At 54.6% G+C, this 18,131-nt stretch overlaps 1 protein-coding gene across 2 annotated transcripts in view; it reads right to left on the bottom strand.

The window, feature by feature from the left end:
* CDHR2 (cadherin related family member 2) overlaps positions 1 to 16,719 on the bottom strand; it is a 37,042-nt gene extending 20,323 nt beyond the window's left edge. Inside the window, exons 1-5 of one of the 2 annotated variants that reach the window (XM_058546389.1) lie at positions 16,456 to 16,719; positions 5,989 to 6,055; positions 5,651 to 5,722; positions 838 to 977; positions 635 to 688 (exon numbers count right to left, since the gene is read on the bottom strand). In XM_058546389.1, the coding sequence (XP_058402372.1) occupies positions 635 to 688; positions 838 to 977; positions 5,651 to 5,722; positions 5,989 to 6,055; positions 16,456 to 16,584 (462 nt within the window). In that variant the 5' untranslated portion in view covers positions 16,585 to 16,719. Of the gene's footprint in view, positions 1 to 634; positions 689 to 837; positions 978 to 5,650; positions 5,723 to 5,988; positions 6,056 to 14,120; positions 14,224 to 16,455 lie in introns of those variants that run through there. The other variant, XM_058546397.1, reaches the window with a different exon arrangement.
* Positions 16,720 to 18,131: the final 1,412 nt, after the last annotated feature.

Raw genomic sequence — 18,131 nt, 5'->3', positions numbered from 1 at the left:
GGAGGCCAGCTAAAGCACCACGGGTGTCCCCATGCAGGACTACAAATGGTACAAGGACGGGGGCTTGAGCGCAGACCCAGACCAGAGCCGATGGTTGAGTGGACAAGACGATGAGTACAGTAGAATCCCATGTGGGTCTCAGAAAATGCACAAAACACTATGCTCTTTCTTCCGTGGATACACATACGTGAACGCTTAGTGAGGGATGCGAAGGACACAGTGACAGCGAAACTTCAGCAGGGAGTGGGCTGGGAAGGGCTGCCCATGGGGACTGGAGCTTCTGCAATTTTTTTTTTCGGCGTGGGTGAGGAAGATGGTCCCCGAGCTAACATCTGTGCCCATCTTCCTCTGTTTTGTATATGGGACACTGCCACAGCATGGCTTGAGAAGTGGTGTGTATGTCTGTACCCGGGATCCAAACCCACGAACCCCGGGCCGCCAGAGCAGAGCACGTGAACTTAACCACTACGCCATGGGGCCGGCCTGATAAGTATAATTTTGATAAAAATAAACATTAAATTTGTTTTTTGTTAACTGGGCCTCTCTGCTTATTTGAGGTGGGGGACACAGTCGGGAGTGGCCCCCAGTCCCCTGCTCTCCAATCCCTGGACCCTCCCCTCCCACTTCAACTCACTGGGTTGTTGTGACCGTCGCTCACAGAGATGACGATGGTTAACCAGTACTGTGTCTGCAGTGGACAGAGAGAAGGGGCCCGTGGTGAGCTCCTGCTCCAGGTGGGAGCACAGGCAGCGCGCCCGCCACTGGGACGCTGGCTCCCAGAGCCCTCCCTTCCTGCCCATCCCTTTCACAGGGCATTCCCAGGCTGCTGCCCTTTACCTCGTAGTCCAGAGGGCTGGCCAACTTCACCTCCCCAGTGGCTGCAGTGACAGTGAAGAAGTAGGCGTTGGAGCCACTAATCCCATAGGTCAGAGCGTCCTGGTCCAGGTCCTGAGCTGCCAACCAGAAGGCCTCGGCACCTGGAGACGGGACAGGGAATGCCCAGGGTCTGCGCCACCTCTTTCGGCGCTGGCCTGGCCGAGCCGCCCACGAGGCTGGGCTGGGGGCCTGACTTCTCTGTGCAGGAAATCTGGAAGCTCCCCAGCCCCAGGGCTCCAGCTCCTGTGTCCTAGACATCAGGTCTGGCTGTCGTCACTCAGCACCCACTCCGAGGCCTTTTGATAACAGCATGCTGATTTCCCTTGGGGGACGGCCCCAGCCGTCCCAGACGCTGTGGGGAAGCTGTTACTCAGGCGTCTCCTCGCCCCTGGCCCGGCCCCTGGACCCGCCCTCCTGGAATTCGTTGAGAGAAGACCAAAGATGGTTGGCATTAAGGTACGCGCTGCAGCAGCTGGGTGCATCCGAGGGGGGGGCTGCTGAAGACCCTCTGGAGGTGCCTGGGCCTCCTCTCAGCCTTCCCTTCTCCCCGAGAGCTTTTCCAGGGCCTGCTACGACACTCTCTCTCGGCCCAAGAGAGCCAAAGTGGTGTCTGCTGCTGGCCTCCCAAGAGCCCCGGTTTTCACTGTGCCCCCTGGGCAGAGCAGAGGTGAGGACATGCTGGGGTCTTGAAAATTCCAAGGTCATCGACTCTCCAATGTGAAAGAAACTTTTTACAGATTCATCAAACCCACGCCTGCTCCCCCACCTCACCTCCTTCACCACATCCAGCCTCTGCTCGGCCACCTCCAGTGCCCCCTTCCGTTGTGCGACAGCTGTGCACAGCAAGGGCTTTCTCCAGTTCATAAAATGTGCTTCCCGGAATTCCCACCCACGGTCCCCCAGGGCCTCATCCGTTCTGCCCAGGAGGTGCAGTGCCCAGGGCCCATGGTAATTTTAGGGGCCCAAGAATGTTTATTTTCTTTTAAAATCAGAAGAGCCAAAACATGGAAACAACCTAAATGTCTACCAACAGATTAATGGATAAAGAAGATGTAGTACACACACACACACAGACACACACACACACAGACACACACACACATACACACACACACAGACACACACACACAGACACACACACAGACACACACACACAGACACACACACACACAGACACACACACACAGACACACACACACACACACACACACAGGAATATTATTCAGGCTTCAGAAAGAAGGAAATCCTGTCATTTGCGACAACGTGGATGGACCTTGAGGGCATTATGTTAAGTGAAGTAAATCAGAGAAAGACAAGTACGGTAAGATCTCACTTATATGTGGAATCTAAAAAAAAAAAACCCGAGCTCACGGATGCAGAGAACAGATTGGTGGTTGCCAGAGGCGGGGGTGGGGGTGGGGAAATGGGTGAAGGGTTCAAAAGGTACAAACTTCAACTTATAAAATGAATAAGCCCTGGGGATATAAGGTACAGCATGGAGACTATGGTTAATACTATATTGCATATTGGAAAGTTGCTAAGAGAGTAGATCTTAAAAGTTCTCATCACAAGAAAAAGAATACATAACTATGTGTGGTAATGGATGTTAACCAGACTTACTGTGGTGATCATTTCACAATATATACAAATACCAAGTTATTATGCTGTACACCTGAAACTAATATAGTGTTATATGTCAATTATAACTCAATAAAACAAAGGTAGGCCTGGCCCCGTGGCTTAGCGGTTAAGTGCGCGCGCTCCGCTGCTGGCGGCTCGGGTTAGGATCCCGGGCGTGCACTGACGCACTGCTTGTCAGGCCATGTTGAGGCCACGTCCCACATACAGCAACTAGAAGGATGTGCAACTATGACATACAACTATCTACTGGGGCTTTGGGGAGAAACAGGGGAAAAAAAAAGGTAAAAAAATCAGAAGGAAAAAATGATTATAATCCAGCCTGCTGGATGATATTTGTCTTTACACCAATGCAGTCATAAAATACACTTTTAACATATTTTTCGTGAGGAAGGGCCCACGAAGGCTAAAGTACCACAACAGTCGCACATGGTCATGGGGCCCAGCGCCAACCTGAGGGTCTCAGAGAACCAGCCGGTCCCTCCCGCCCACCACCACCCTTCAGGGATAGGCTCAGCAGCAGGCCAGAGACTGCTCTTCTGTGATCAAACCATCCCAGCTCCTCCAACAACTCCTTGGAAAGCTTGGTCGCAGTCCCTCCCCACCGAGCCCCCTTCCTCCAGGAAGACCACTGGGCCAATGTCCTGCTAAAAAGACAGCGGTGTCTGCGTTGTTTCCTTGGTTGTGAGAGACACTGTCAATTTCATGGCTGTTTTGGGGCAGAGGCGGGTCACTCTGTGTTAAGTGACTCTCTCAATTGTGAGACACACCCTGACTCAGAACTGTCAGAATGCAAACAGACATGGCCCTTCTACGGGAGGCGAGTGGGTGTGTGTCTTCGTCTGTACACATTTGTCCATGGGCATAGAGCAGGGAAGAAATGATTTTTAAAAAGTTTGTCTGAAAAAAATTTAAGTGTGACAAATAAACCAATAAGAGCCACAAAAATAAAGGACATATTAAGCCTCCATATATTAAGAATTGTACGTTTGCCACTAAACTCAAACTTGATATTTAAAACACCATAATAATATACATTTTAAAAAGTCTGCCTGATAAAACTAGACTACTGTACGGTGTTAGCATCAGGAAAACAGGTCCTGTGCAGGGGAGAAAGGGCGGGGTGAGACTAGAAGGGGCGAGAGGGGAGGGGGTGTTGGCGAAGGCCTGTTTCCTGGTGGTTACATGTGATAATTCAGTGCGCTGTTCTGTACATATATTATACTTCAAAATAAAAAGTCTAAATAACATATTTTTAAAAATCTGACTGAAAATGCTTTCACATCTCAAGAGAGCAGTAGAATTCATCTCTGGAAGGAGGAAATTGCTCTTTGGTTCAAGAATGCCCATAGCGGGGCCGTGTGGTTACGAAAGAGACGACCCTCATTTGGTCTGGCTGAGACTAAACCTGACATTAAAGGGTTACCCAGGAGGATGGAGATCTTGAAGGCATTTGGGTTACATATATTTGTGACATTTATTTGGAGGGGTGTGTGTGTGTGTGTGTGTGTGTGTGTGTGTGTGTGTGTGTTTATCTAGGACCAAACAGCTATGAAACTACATATGTAAAACATCATTAACATGAATATGCTACTTCTCTGTTCTACAAAGAATATTCATAGATATCAAATAGTTTACCCTCAGCTCAGTCCTCCAGAGGAGATTCTGCCATCTCAGAATGTAGTGAGACTATCACCTCCCTCATCCTGGGCTCTAAACCTTTATGAATACAACCCTTAATGGACTTTGCTGTCCGGGCAACCACATCCAAATGGATGTGACCTTTGTGGCAGCAAAGCCCACCCTCATCCTTTCCTAGTGTACTCAGACCTGGGCTCCTGATCCTGGAGCACACTCTGGGTTTCACCTTCTTTGATGCAGTCTCTTGCTTCATCTGGTAGCATTAGATATCTGGGATCCCAATCCTGACGCTGCAACACAGACTGTAAATTGTCCCCCAATATTCACATCCCCCTTTGTCTCAGGCTAATTAAGCCTGGATTTTGAGCTGGGCACATGGCCCATCAGAATAAAGACCTCATTTCTCAGGTTCCCTTGCAGCTGGGTGTGGACATGTGGCTCAGTTCTGGCTGCTGAGATGTGAGCAGAAGTAATGAGCATGAACTCTGGAGCCTGTCCTTATGGGAAAAGGACGAGCCCCCTCGGCCCCTTCCTTCCGCTTGCTGGAGTAGGGTGTGGCAGCAGCCATCTTGGAGCACCTCACCCTGGGGAAGTCAGCACCTGGAGAGGGAAGGAGGGTGCCTGACACCAGAAACAGAGAGCAGGGAACAGCCTGATGGAACAGAGCCCCTGACAGCCCTGGACTCACTGCTCTAGACGGCTATGTGAGAGAATAAACCTTGACCTCGTCTACATCTCTGTTATTTGGGGTCTCTGTATGCATAGCTGACCCCATACCCCAGTGAGGACAGCTGTCTGTGGTTTCTGCTTCCCCAGCCCATATCTTCCTGCTGGGAATTTGGTATCCACTCCCTATGGCTGCACCCAGAACGATGCTCCCAAACGTGTTCACTCCTGAACACACCGACGATCTTCACCACATCCATGTCTCCTTACTTACGGCCCTGCTTTCAATCGACTCCCTGTCTCATGTAAATACATTTATTTTAAAAGCAAGCTTTAGATCGCTGCTGTGGATGGAACCCACCTCACTTGCCACAGATAGGAGGTAACTCTACAACAGAGACGACACAAGAAAAGGGAAGGTGTTAACTTCTGGTGAGACGTGTGTGGAAGGCCCCCAGCCTCAGCCTGCACTCTCTTTGTTTGAAGAAGGAAAAAAGCAGAGGCAGAGGGAGATTAGCAAGGGTGAGAGGTGAAGAGAGACAATGGTACCAAATGGACACTTTCTCCTCCGGGAAATCAGAAAGACTGAAAGAGATGGGAGACAGGACGAATGTCCTCATGGTGTGAGTTATTTGACGCTGTGTGAGGGCCCTTGACCCAAAAGCTGAAGAGCAGAAAAGAATCTTCCGGAACAAACTCTCTTCAGGTCACTTTTGCTCCACGTTGAGCCACGGAGCTGCAGGGACAAGGAGCAAGCCCACATGGGATCCCCTGGGAGACTCTTGTGGGTAAGGACTTGGCACGCTCTGGGCAAGGAATGGGTACTCACCCACTGGTAGGTCCTCGGGCAGGGTCACTGCCGTCATGTTGCTCAGGAATGTCGGGGCCACGTTGGCTGTCACTGTAGGGACACAGAGTGCTGGAACATCTGGATGGCCCTGCAAAACCCTACCCCCAGGGGAACCCACACCAGTCCCACGAGCCAACTTTCAGCCCAGCTCACCCACTGGGCCTGATTCCTCCCCAGACCTCTTCAGGTCAGCCAAGCCCAGGGCTGGGCCATAGGAGCCGGGCGTTTGCTGATGAGGCAGCATCCCTCCCTTCTAGAGGGTCCTGCCAAGGGTCCCCAGGCTAGTGCTGCTCTGGTGGGGGAGGGGAGGCACCCACCAGACACCACGAGGGCAGGAAGCAGGAGGCAGGACAGCCATGGCCACACCATCATGTCTGGAGGGACCTAAAAGAAGAGGTGTCAGGGAAGGGCCCTATACCCCTTCCTCCTTTGGCAGACGCGCATCTGTCCGGGTCTGACCCAGGCCCACCCACCACTGCCACTCAGGGCTCTCCCCCGGGGCACCTATCAAACTCTGCCCATTTTCTAGATGTTCCAGGGTAGGGGGGGTCAGGGGGAGCCGGGGGGGCAGGTAGGGTGGCTGAGCCTGGTCCAGAACTCCTGCCTGAATGACCCCGAAACTGACCCCAGGTTAGCACCCACTGTATGGCAGCACTGATCCCAACACATCAGACGCGTAAACCTCGTTATCCCTACAACTGTGAGGTGGCTGCTAAGAAACCAAGGCTGAGAGACTAAGATACTTGCCTGAGGCCACTGGGAGAGTCAATGAAAGACCGCCCCCTTAACACAGGTCTTTTGGACTCCAGAATTCATTCCCTCAACCACCATACTTCCCTCCCTGTTTAAAGTGCCTAAGCTAATAGCGGGCCTTCAAAATCAGGGGCCTGGAGAGGGACCATCAAGAGACTATGGGTGGGCAGTGTTCTTTGTTCCACTTGCTGACACATTTAACAGCTACCTTTGCAGCCTTTTTCAAAGCGTGCTTCCGGGAACCCTGGCCTTGCAAGATGCCCCACAGCAGAAGGGTTCCCTGGGCAAGTCAGTTTGGCAAGGGCTCTGTGCTCCTCTTGTTGATTGAGAGCTGGGCAGGGACCCTCAGAAAACTCTGCCTGGCCCAGTCTTCTTGATCATCCTATGTTGCAAGCTGTCCTTTATCCAGGAAAAGGGGGAAAAGGGGACTTTGATTCACTGTCACCAAGAGATACCCAAAACCCCGAGGCTTTTTGTCCCAAAAGACAACTGATATGTGACACCAAAGAAAGGAGGAGAGCAGGAGTCCTGCAAATGTCTCATTTCTTGCTGTCTGTCAAGAAGGTGTTCTACGTGCTCGTCTCTCTGCCATCATTCTGTAAGACAGGACTTTTTCCTGCGTGCTCTTTGTGTACCTTTTGGATTTTGTGCTAAGTGAACTTATTAACTTTTCCAAAGATAAATTAAATTCAAGATCTAAAGCATACACAAGAACACAGTCGTGGCCCGGCACCTCACCCCGTCCTGGGCAGCTCCCCATCCACGCCTCTTCCCCTCCTGCCCCAGCACGTCTGAGGCAGGCCGCCGTTTTCCAGAGGAGCATGGCTCCAAAGCTGTGGGAGAACTGAGAGGGAACGACCTCAGCCCACGGCAGACCCTGTGAGATGGGGCCCTGGCGGGGGAGAGAAAGGAGGAGGAGAGAGAATGGCTTCCAGAGCCTTGACAGTGAAACAGCATCAAAAACCAGAAGAACGCTCTCTAGCACCACCTACCCCTCCTCCCGCGTTCCTGCCACAGAGACGCGCCCACTTCCCCAGGTCACACACACAGACTGACTCTCAGTCTCCAGAAGGCCCACATCGGCCCATGTTGCCTCCTACATTTCTCTCTGGTTTGCCCGCATCTCTCCATCCCACAGCAGCCACCCTGTCTGCCCCCCGCTCAGCCCTCCTCAAGGTCTCCCCCACTTCAGGGTCTCTAATCCAGTCTGCTCAGCCAAAATACAAAATAATCTTTCCTCACTCCATCAGATAACCTCCCTCTCCTGCTCAAAACCTGTCGATGGCTCCCCATTGCCAGAGTTTGAACTCCATGGACGCGCTTCCCACAGACCTTTGGTGCCCTGACCTCCGCCTCCCTCTGCAGCTTCATCTCTAACCACGTCCTCCTTCACGCTCCTCATGCCTCGCACGTCCACAGGCTCTCTCTGCTTTCACTCGCTGCTGGGCCTTTGCACATGCAGTTCCCTCTTTCTGGGATGCCCGTCCCCGCCTTGCAGCCTGGTGAGCAGCTCCAGCGTCACCTTCTCTCAGAGCCCCCTCGATGTTCCTGGAGGTGGAGCCGACTCCTATGCCATCCGTGGTGACCCGGCAGGACCTCGCTCAGAGTCTAGCGTAACCTCTGTAGCTCTCAGTGCCGATGACCGCTTTGCAGATCGGCCTCTCCCACCAGCCCAGGAGAGTTGTGAGGGCAAGGTCTGAACCTGATTCATCTCTGTGACCCCAGGACCAAGCCCAGCACTGAGCCCAGGGCAGGCTCATTTCTGAAATGAATGAATGAATAAAAGAGCCAGTGAATCACTGTAACCCCAGTGGCCTGACGTGGAACCCCTGTGAAACTGGGCAGAGTGTCACGGACAAGTGTGTGGGCCAGAGAGCCTGGGTGCAGATCCAGTGTAATCTCGGGCAAGTAACTTACCCTCTCTGGGCCTCAGTTTCCCCATCTGTATAATGAGAACAATAATAGCACCTACACCACAGGGTTTGTGTGAGGCTTAAACAGCGCCTGACTCATAGTCAATGAGTAATAAATGTTGGCAATTATTATGATGGAGGAAAGAATGTTCTGTCTCCTGCCCCCTTCATGGTTGGAGTCCCCACACCTGGCCTCTCTCTTCTCCCAGACTCTGCCCTGACCAGCCTTGGTCCCCTCACAGGCCTCCTCTTGGTCAGTGTCCACTGGCTCCAATCTGGCCCCTTGCCTCTTGGGCTTGGCCTGCATCCATCTGCACAGAAGCTCCAGCATGAGCCTTCCCCCTTTTAACTCAGAGTTGTCCCTTCCCTGGTTTCCCCAGACCTGCTGGGGAAACACCGGGCTGTCAGGAGGGTTGGTGACTTTCAACATCCGCTGACATCTCCTGAGCACCTGCCACGTGCTGAGTACCCTGATTCACTTGGTCATTCCTGAATGAATATTTCCTGGGTGTCTACGATCCACTGTGGGCCAGATCTTGTTCCCAGCACTGTGGATACAACGGTGAGCAAGAGAGTCCAGGTACAGCCATCACCGAGCTCGCGGCTTCGTGAATAAGACAGATTCTAAACGAGTAAGCAGAGCGCTATCTCACTGCTGAAGGAGGAGAATGTGGGGATGGTGAGTGTGCAAAGACGGACACAACTCTAGGCAGTGTGGCAGAAGAAGAGGGCTACAAACTTTTGACACTCCTCCCAGCAAGAGATGAGGACTGCTCCCCTAGAATCCGGTGCATTCATCATGTTTTTTATTATCTGTATTTTACGACGCTTTGACACCTCGGAGGCCTTGCTGGCTGGGGAGAGACTGCCCCTCCCACGGTTAGCTAATTCCTAGAGACAGCGAACAACTGGCCTGCAAACACTCCTCTCAAATGCAAACCAACAGATCCAAAGCCCGTACCACCCCCCACCCCCTTCATCTCACTCTCACACACCCAGGCGATATGCCTCTGCCCTCCATCACCCCAGGGCCAGGCACTGGACGGTAAGGATGACCCCTGTAGCCTGCCAAGATCAGTCTACTGTCCAGTCCTAAGCTTGCTCCACTGCTTAACCTGCAGCTTCCTTCCTGCAGAAAACGCAAAAAAGGCTGTCAGCCGGACACCCCTCGCCCCCTCCGCTCCCTGACCAAACCGCGCGTGGTCCTGCCTGGTGTGGCGTGCCCCCTCCCCTAGGAAACTGTGAGTAATAAACATCTTCTTTCAGCGGCCTGAGGCTCTCTACATCATAACTCAGCCATCTCCGTTACATGCTCTACAAGTCAGATGGTTTACAGTTAAGACGTCTGGGCAGGCCCTGCGACTGATCAATAGGACATGGCACCAGAGATGCCGGGTCAGCTTCCAGTCCTAGGCCTTGAGACACTGGCGGTTTCCTCTTCCTGTCTCTTGGAACGCAGCAGCCACGTTGTAAGGAAGCCCAAGCAGCTCCTTGAAGAAGTTCACGCAGAGAGGAACGAAAGCCCCCAGCCCACAGCCCAGCTGAGCTCCCAGCTGACAGCCAACACCCACCCCGTGAGTCAGCCGCGTGCACAAGCCATACCAAAATGGGCCCTCTGCCTCCAGGTGAGCCATTCCTGCCAAGCCCTGCCCAAATGGTAGATTGCTAAGCATAATAAATGATCGTTGTTGCTGTTTGCCGGTAAGTCGTGGGGAAGTTTGTTATGCAGCCATGGATAGTGGGAACAGAGAGGTGGCATCTCTGAGGAGGTGACAAGTCAGCAGAGATCTGAGGATGAGTAGAGGGCCTCGTGTGAGGGGTGGAGGAGGGAGATAAATGTTAAACATGGACGATTCAACATTTATCTCCACTTCTTCTCTCTTAAAACCCCACCAAAATGACAGTAAAGATTTTAGAAATTGGAAAGAAATGATGGGAGAGGATCAACTTACCAAGATAATGATAGTTAAAACCAGAGTAGGGATGGGGGAGGGAGCACCCACAGGAGGCAAGCTCAAAACCCCAACAAGGCTGAAGGATTAAAGGTTTTAGAACCCTCTGAAAGCAGAAGGTGGGGTGGCCTGAAAGCAGTAAAACCGGTTGATAGTTTGCATGAGAAGCAGTTAGACTCCCAGACCCCTCTTCCCTACCCAACCCCACCTCCCCCCAAGAGAGCACAGGGAGGGGGAGCACTTCCTGGAGAGACGGAGTCAGAGAGAGATGGACTTGGGGACATCAGCCGGTGGCGGTGCGGGTACCACAGCAGGCCAGGGGGCTAAGTGACAGACTGCACACTCAGCCCTCTCCCTCAGTCCAAGAGCACTGGCAGATGACATGAGACCTCCCCCACAACCACAAATAAAAAAATGGAGGAAACTGACTCACCCAAGAGAAAAACCCCACAGATTCTGAAATGTGGGTCCTCCAATGGGTCACTTTATGGTGCGGCCTCCGGGAGACAAGCCTGCCGCCCCCAACACACACACAACCCAGGGCCCCAAGTCAGGTTTTTAGAGCCTCGTTCTTCATTATGAACAGCCAGCTGGACATCATAAGACAGTGATGGGAAGGCAGACATGGTAGCATGCTGGGGCTGCTACTGAAAAGTGCCGGAGTGTCAGGAACTCTGCAAGCTGGTTGGTGTTATGTTGCCCAGAAATGGGCAAACAGCAGATCATGGAAAGCTGCACACCGACGACCGACAGTGAGAAACCAAAACCAAACAGATGCATGGTGAAAAGCTGCTCAGAGGCTGGTTTTGTTATAAACCTTATAGTATTATTTGATAATTTTGCATCAAATATCCACACAACTTTGATAGCGTGAGCCTTGTTACGAGTGGGTTCCAGGTAGCACGGACGATACGAGAGACAGCCTCAGACAGGTAAGAACCACTGTGCTCCAGGAACTGAAGGAGGGTCTGTGTGGCTGAGCATGCGGTGCGGGGGGCGGGGGGTGGGGCGCAGATGCGGACACGACAAGGTAGGCAGGGCCAGACCATGCCCGGCCCTGTAAGACACGACACGGTGAGGATGGTTTCTTCTATCCGAAGAAAAATAGAAGGTCATTTCAGCGTTTGAGCAGAGGAGTGTCAGGGAGTAATCTACTTTTCTAAAAGATCTTTCCAGCTGCTGTGTGCTGTGTCAGCACCACTGGAATGAGGGCAGCAGGGCTGGAGAGAAGAGGTAAGAACAGAGGTATATTTTGGAGGCAGGAAGTTTGAAATTCACATAATTTAATCTCTGCAGCAACCCATCTTGCAGATGGGGAAACTGGGGCTCCAAGTGATCTGCCGAGGATTTCACAACTGGAAGTGCGTGACATTCAATCCCAGACCCCCAGGCCCAGGCTCTGGTCTCTCCCGTGCACAGAGAGAAGGGTGCAGCCCTCGCCTTCCCCCAGGGCTCCAGCAGGAGAGGAAAACCCCGGTTCAGCTGTGGACCCAAAACTTTCAACACATTTGCCCTCTTTGACCCAGTAACCCAACTAACCTAAAATAAGGAAACTCTTTTTGTAGAACATTGTTCATCACAGGTTATTTATAATCACGGAAAATGGAAGTAACCTAAACCTGGGACACAGGGGATGGTGAAGGAAGATGCAGCCAAGCCCCTGGTGGAAGGTTTGGCAGCCGGTAGACATCATGGTGACGAACAGCAATAGTTGCCAAGTAAGAAACCCCTCCTGCATGCCCGACATCGAGCTGGGTGCTGTTCAACACCCACAAGAAGCCTTCAAGGTAGGAGCCACCATACCCACCTTATAGATAGGCAACCTATAGGTCAGAGAGGTTAAGAGCCTTGCTGCATTTACAGAGTTGAGAAGCAGCAGAGTCTTGCTGAGCAACTCACCGCCCTTCTCTGAGCATGTTTCCTCATCTTAAGACAGGAGTGCTAACTCTGATAAGTGATGAGCATTGGGGCAGTGAATGAGAACAGACTGTGCCAGGTCAGCGCCTGGCAAAACAGTAGGTGCTCAGCAAATGCAAATCCCTTCCTTTGGCATCGTGTGGGGTCATCTTTACCTCACGATGGCTACTCCCGGTGCAGTCACCATGGAAACTGCTCCCGTCTCTCCCCTGTGCCCATCATCACGTCCATGCTCTGAGATTGAATGTAGAGGGCAGGGCAGGGTGGGGCTGTGTGTGGATGAAGCCAGGGACTGTATTTCTGGTCACTACCTGCAGTGTGACTCCAGCCAGGGCCCCTTGGGAGGCGGCCGTGAAAACTGCTGGCTTGTAAAGGTCCCCAGAGATGATAGCTGGGGACAGCCCACATGCTGGACAGCAGGGCTACACTCAGCCAGGTTGGGAAACGCAGGTGGACTGGCTGCTCGGGAGGAATTAATACATCCTCAGTGCTCATTATCACATGTGCTGAGCCACAGTCCTGAGACGGAGGTTATGCTGTGGAGACAGCGATGCTGTGGGAAGCGCTGGTGTGATGGGCTTGGGGTCAAGTGTGACCGAGGCGGCCCTGGAGCTGGTCGTGGATGCGGGGTGAGCAGTTCGGTGGGGGTAGGGCTGACCATGGGGATGGCTGTGGCGATGAGGTGGGGACGGACACACTGGTAACGTCTGTGACGGCGAGGGTGGGGGTGCAGAGGGAGCTGGTGGGGGTGGGCTGTGGGGTGGAGCTGATGGCAGCTGCGGGCTCACAGTGGAGATGCTGATGGAGTGGGGCAGGGGTGGCGGCGGGAGGCTGCCGGCATGACCACGGGCGCAAAATCCAGGGCCCTTCAACACTGGCTGGGGCAGCTAGTCCTGGCCCTCCCTTAGGCTGTGGTCCTGGACCTAACCCTCGACCTCTTTTGTTCTCTCACTGCCCCTCCTTTGGAGGTGAGTCAGCAGCCACAGGACAGTTAGCCATTGAGTGTGCAGCCGCGGGGACGAAAGGTGTGCTTCTCACGGTGACAAAGTTCGCCTCGGCGCCACTGCGGAGACAAGGGACTCCTTCCCTCCGACCAGTCCCGAGGGGAGGGGAGCTGGCGCTTTGCACCTGTTACCACTTAGTCCTCAGCACACGGAGGTCCCCGGGGGAAGAGATGCGACCCAGTCAGTAACAGGTCAGCACCCAGAACAGGAAGTCTGTGCTCTCTCTCTAGGCATCTGGTTTTCTCCTCCTCATCAGCCAGACTTCTGCACAGGCTGTGGAGAGCCCCCAGGGTGGAGGTGTGGGGAGAGTGGCCTCACGCAGGAGCTTCATTCTGCAGGGTCCCACCACCTCCCGCCCCTTCCTACACCCAGCGACACTCCTCAGTCATCGAAGTTTCTTCCAACTTCCCCCCTCCATTCTCCGGGGCCGCAGGAAGCTTGCTGGCCCTCGCTCCGAGGAGCAGCACGATGATGGCCCCTTACATTTGCATGAGGCACACACAAAGTCCCTCCCCTGCATCTGGTCCTCACCATCTCCCCGGAAGGAAGCGATGGCTCCGCAGCCCCCTTTATGCCTGAGTCCCAGGGAAGCTAAGGCTCCTGCCCACCATCCCAAGCCAGTCAGGGTGGAGCCAGGACCCACCCCTCAGACTCCCTGTCCAGTGCTCTTTATTGCTGGGTCCTGCCTCTCTTCCCTCCTGCACTGCCTCAGCCTGGGTTTCACGCAATCTTCCCTCCTCCCTGTCACAGTGACTTTTACAAACACACGCTCATTTGATCATAATGCGGTCAAAGTTCTACAGCCCAGAGCATCATCCTCCTGATTCAGTCACCTGAGAAAAATGTACAGAGCCTAAGGGAGTGGGGGAAGCCGCCAGGATGACCCTGCCCCATCAGTGAGCCTTCTCACCTCACTGGGCACAGCCACTCCCAAGCTCAAACCTCCGCCTTGGCTCCCACTGGCTGCAGGACACACTTCCTGCCCCTCAGCTTGGCAGGCCAGGTCCTCACAGGTACACGTCTCTCTTCCCACTCAAGCTGGCCTCCTTCCCCCTCCCACAACCCAAGGGCATTGCGTGCTGCTGCTCTTGTACACACCCGATGTTTTTCTTCCTCCCAGCATTTGCATCTGCTGTCACCTCTGCCCAGAACGCCTTCCCTTGCCTCCTGCGTATATGCAAATTCTCTCCATCCTCTAAGGTCAGGTCAGGTGCGGAGCCACCTTCCGGCATTGGTGGCCCCTAAGCTCCTAGTACCCAGCAGGGGCAGGGGGACAGACTAGGTGCAAATGAATAAGATGTGAATGGAGTTGCCCATGGGTGGGGACTCCAGGCCAGGCCACTCCCCAGGCCTCCGCTGTGCCAGGCGGCCATGGCTTGGGAGTGAAGGACGCATGGTCTCACTCCAGGCCCCAGTCACCGCACAGCCAGACCCAGGGTTTCTTCTTTCCTCCTCTCTGCCTCTCAGTTTGCCTTCTAAAAAATGGGATTATCAACATTCTAGAGATTACAGCTTCCTTTCCCCCAACCCCTACTCAACCTCCCTCTACCTCCACCCACCCGCTCTCTTTCCCTACTCTCAAACAGTGCTGGGGGAAGGGTCAAAAAGGACACAGAGGAGAAACAGGGTGGCTTCTGGACCCCTACCCCATGAAACACTCCCATGGGAGTCCCTTCTGGCTTGGAAGGGACACACCCATCCCGGGCCGGGAAGCGCCAGCTCCTCACCCTCAGTGGGAGGAGGCATCAGCCACAGCTCTCAACAGCCCATGGCTCCAAGACTTCCTAGGGCTTGGAGCCACTGGGAGTGGGGACCTCAGGCCTGCCCAGGGCGTCCAGGAGGACCAGAGAGGGAGGTGGACCTCCTCATCCATTGGCCCCCAGCGGGCGGGCTCAGCCACCACCACCTCCAGCTCACCACATGCTTTCACTTCCGCTTTCTTGTTTATTTCTCACAGCTGTTCCCCAGCTGTAGGAATCACCACTCCTGGGTTCAGGTGAGAAACGAAGCTCAGAGATGCTCAGAGAGGGATGCCCAAGAGCAAGGTGCAGAGCATTGGACCCAGACTGGCTCCACATCCAGGAGTCCGTGAGCAAGCCTTGCTCTGGGCTCCGCTTGACTCCATGGGAGCCGTACCAGCACCCACAGGTCAGACACCAGCCCAACCAGGGTGCCCTGGTGCAAGGATGTGGACCCCAAGGGCATGGGCTTCCTGCATGGAGCCCCTCCAGCACCTGTCCCTCAGGCTGCTTTGGCGGCAGACAGATATGAAGTCAAATGGCCCTGGTTCAGATTCCAGCCTTTCACTTACTTGCTGTGCCACCCCAAGCAAGCCCTTACCCTCTCTGGGCCTCAGTTTCCCTGCTGAGAAATGGAGTGAGGATAAGAACCATAAAGTCCACACATGGGTCATGTCCTGTTTCCATCAGTGGGATCCCAATGTTCCCTGAGCCCCGCTTTGTGCCTGGTGCCCCAATCCCACAGTCCTGCTCAGGGAAGAGGCCCAGGCCTGGCCCTGGCTCTCAGCTGAGTCTCCACCTGGAACACCAGGGCAAAGAGATGTGTCAGGGCCTGGGAATGAGCCAGAGCTGAGGGCCAGGCTGTGGTTAGTCGCAGCCGGACCCTTCCTAGTGGGGGCTGAGGTGGCACCGGAGTCCATCACCGACCACAGGCCCAACTCTGCTCCAGGCCTTCTCCAGCTTCTTTCCTGCACTACTACTGTCCCATTCCACAGATGAGGAAACTGAGGCCCGAAGACTTACAGAGCCCACCCAAAGTCAGGATGGAGCTGGGATCTGAACTCAAGCAGTTGGTTCGGAGCCCAGTTCTTTCTCCTCAAGCTCTGGGGCCCCCCAGCTCAGCCACTCTGTCTTCACTCCCTCAAGCCTCTGTGAAAGGGGCCTAGGAGGGTTAACTCATTTCCCTGGGGGACCTGCCTCCCCTCCATCCTGTGAAGAACCGTCAGTAGGTCCAAATTACCCAAGGACTTGGAAGGGAGAGGAGCCATCAGAACCCTGGGTATAGGCATTATTAGCCCCACGGAAGAACCTGAGGCCTTGCAGCCCGGCTGGGCCTCAGCTCCAGGTTCCCCCAACCCAGCGCCAGTGCCCGCTTTCTCTGCCCAGCACTCCCACCCAGCTGGGTGGACCCCCAAAGCTCGCCCTGGCCCCAACGACCCCACTCTGTTCCTACCCCTGGCCAGGAGGCCCCACATCCCCACCACAGCCGAGCTGTGCAGCCCCTACCTGTGCCCCGGCAGGGGCCACGGAGGTGGCGGATGGACCCTGGCAGCAGGCAGAGGTGGGCACCGTCTGGGCCTGCAGTGGCGCCGCCAGCAGACTTTGGCACCATCTCCGCCTCCTCTGAGCAATCATTAACCCTGCCAGGGACCGCACCTCCCGGGATGGGGACAAGTCCTCAGCAAGTGCTGATCACAGCCGGGGAGGGGGCAGGAGGGCAGGATCAAGGTGACGGGCAACAGTGCTCCCGGGACTGGAGGCCAGGCCACTGGAGAAAGGGCCTAGGAGAGCCCGAGCCCGGGGGACCCGGGAACCAGGCCCAGCAGCTGGGGCAGGCAGGGGCGGGAAGGGTGACAGTCGACAGTTCCCTCCCCACTACAAGAGTCCTCAGTGACAGGGGACCCGTGGAGAAGGTGAGAGGGGTTAGGTCAGGGGAGGGAACTAGTAAAAGAGCATCACAATCCAACGTGAGTTATCCCCCCAGGAGTGCGGTGAACTTGACCTTGGATCCGCAGCCCCCACCTAGCGCTGCCTCACTCCCCTCTGCTGAGGCCCTCAGAGGTGCCTGCCCCTCCCTGGGGCCTCATCCACCTGCAGGCTGGCTTTCAAGACCAGCGGGGTGCCCGTGGCCTCCCAGCAGGGTCCAAGCCCCCAACTCCTCCTCCAACCACACAGGCCCCAACATCCCCATCTTGACAAGGAGAAAGGGGGCCTCAAGTTCTTCTGGCTGGGTGTCCTGGGGAAGTTACTGCCCCTCTCGGAACCACGCTGCTTGTGTCTGCACCATGGGGCAGCGAGTCCTGTGTGGGTGGATGGGAAGACACCCAGCCCAGGACGGGCACTCAGTAAGGCCAGGGGCAGCAGAAAGAGATCATGAGATGCAAATACGCTCTCAGCTCCAAGGAAGTCCTGGGGGAGGATGTCCTGGTGCCTCCCAAGAGGAGTTGGAATTGGCCTTTATTGAGCACCTACTGTACGCTTGACATCATGGTCTCCCTGATGCCTGACATCACCTGGGAGAGGAGGTACTGTTATAACCACGCCCACTCTGCAGAGCGGGAACCTGGGGCTCTGAGCGGGAGGGGCCCACACACACGTTCCCCAGAGAGCACATGGCCAGCTGAGCCAGGAACCAACTCCAAGCACAGCACCCAGGCCGGTGAAGGGGGAAGTGTGCTCCCCTCGCTCGCTCAGCCCTCCCCATTTCTCCTCGGCCAGGCTAGGGGGCCTCCTCCACACTTCCCCTCTCACTCCAGGACGCCTTTCCTGTGCCAGCGCCCAGTAGCTCTCTCGGCTCCCCTTGGTAACAACACCCAATTTTCCTTTGGGGAACCTCTTCACCCACCCTCCCCTCACCCCGTGGGGGGCATGTGATAAGGCCTGGCCAGTCAGAGCACAGCACCCCCCTACACAGACACACACAGCTCCTGGTTCAGGTTTGGGCATGTGACCAAAGCTGGGGCAATAAGAACCAAGAGGACTCAAATCAAGGACTTTTGTTGGGACTGTTGAGAAGGAGAACATTTTCCTCCCCACTGGGACATCTAAACTGTAAGAAAGTGACTTCCAACAGCTGTCTAATTACTACCATAATGGTAAAGTCTACTGAGAAAGAATCTAAGACTGAGTTAAGCAGAGCTAAGAAATGCAGACAAACAGATTCCTCATCACTTTGTGTGAGC

The sequence above is a fragment of the Diceros bicornis genome, chromosome 1, assembly GCF_020826845.1.
Source record: "Diceros bicornis minor isolate mBicDic1 chromosome 1, mDicBic1.mat.cur, whole genome shotgun sequence".
NCBI lineage: Eukaryota > Metazoa > Chordata > Mammalia > Perissodactyla > Rhinocerotidae > Diceros > Diceros bicornis.
This window is presented reverse-complemented; position numbering and strand designations above follow the sequence as displayed.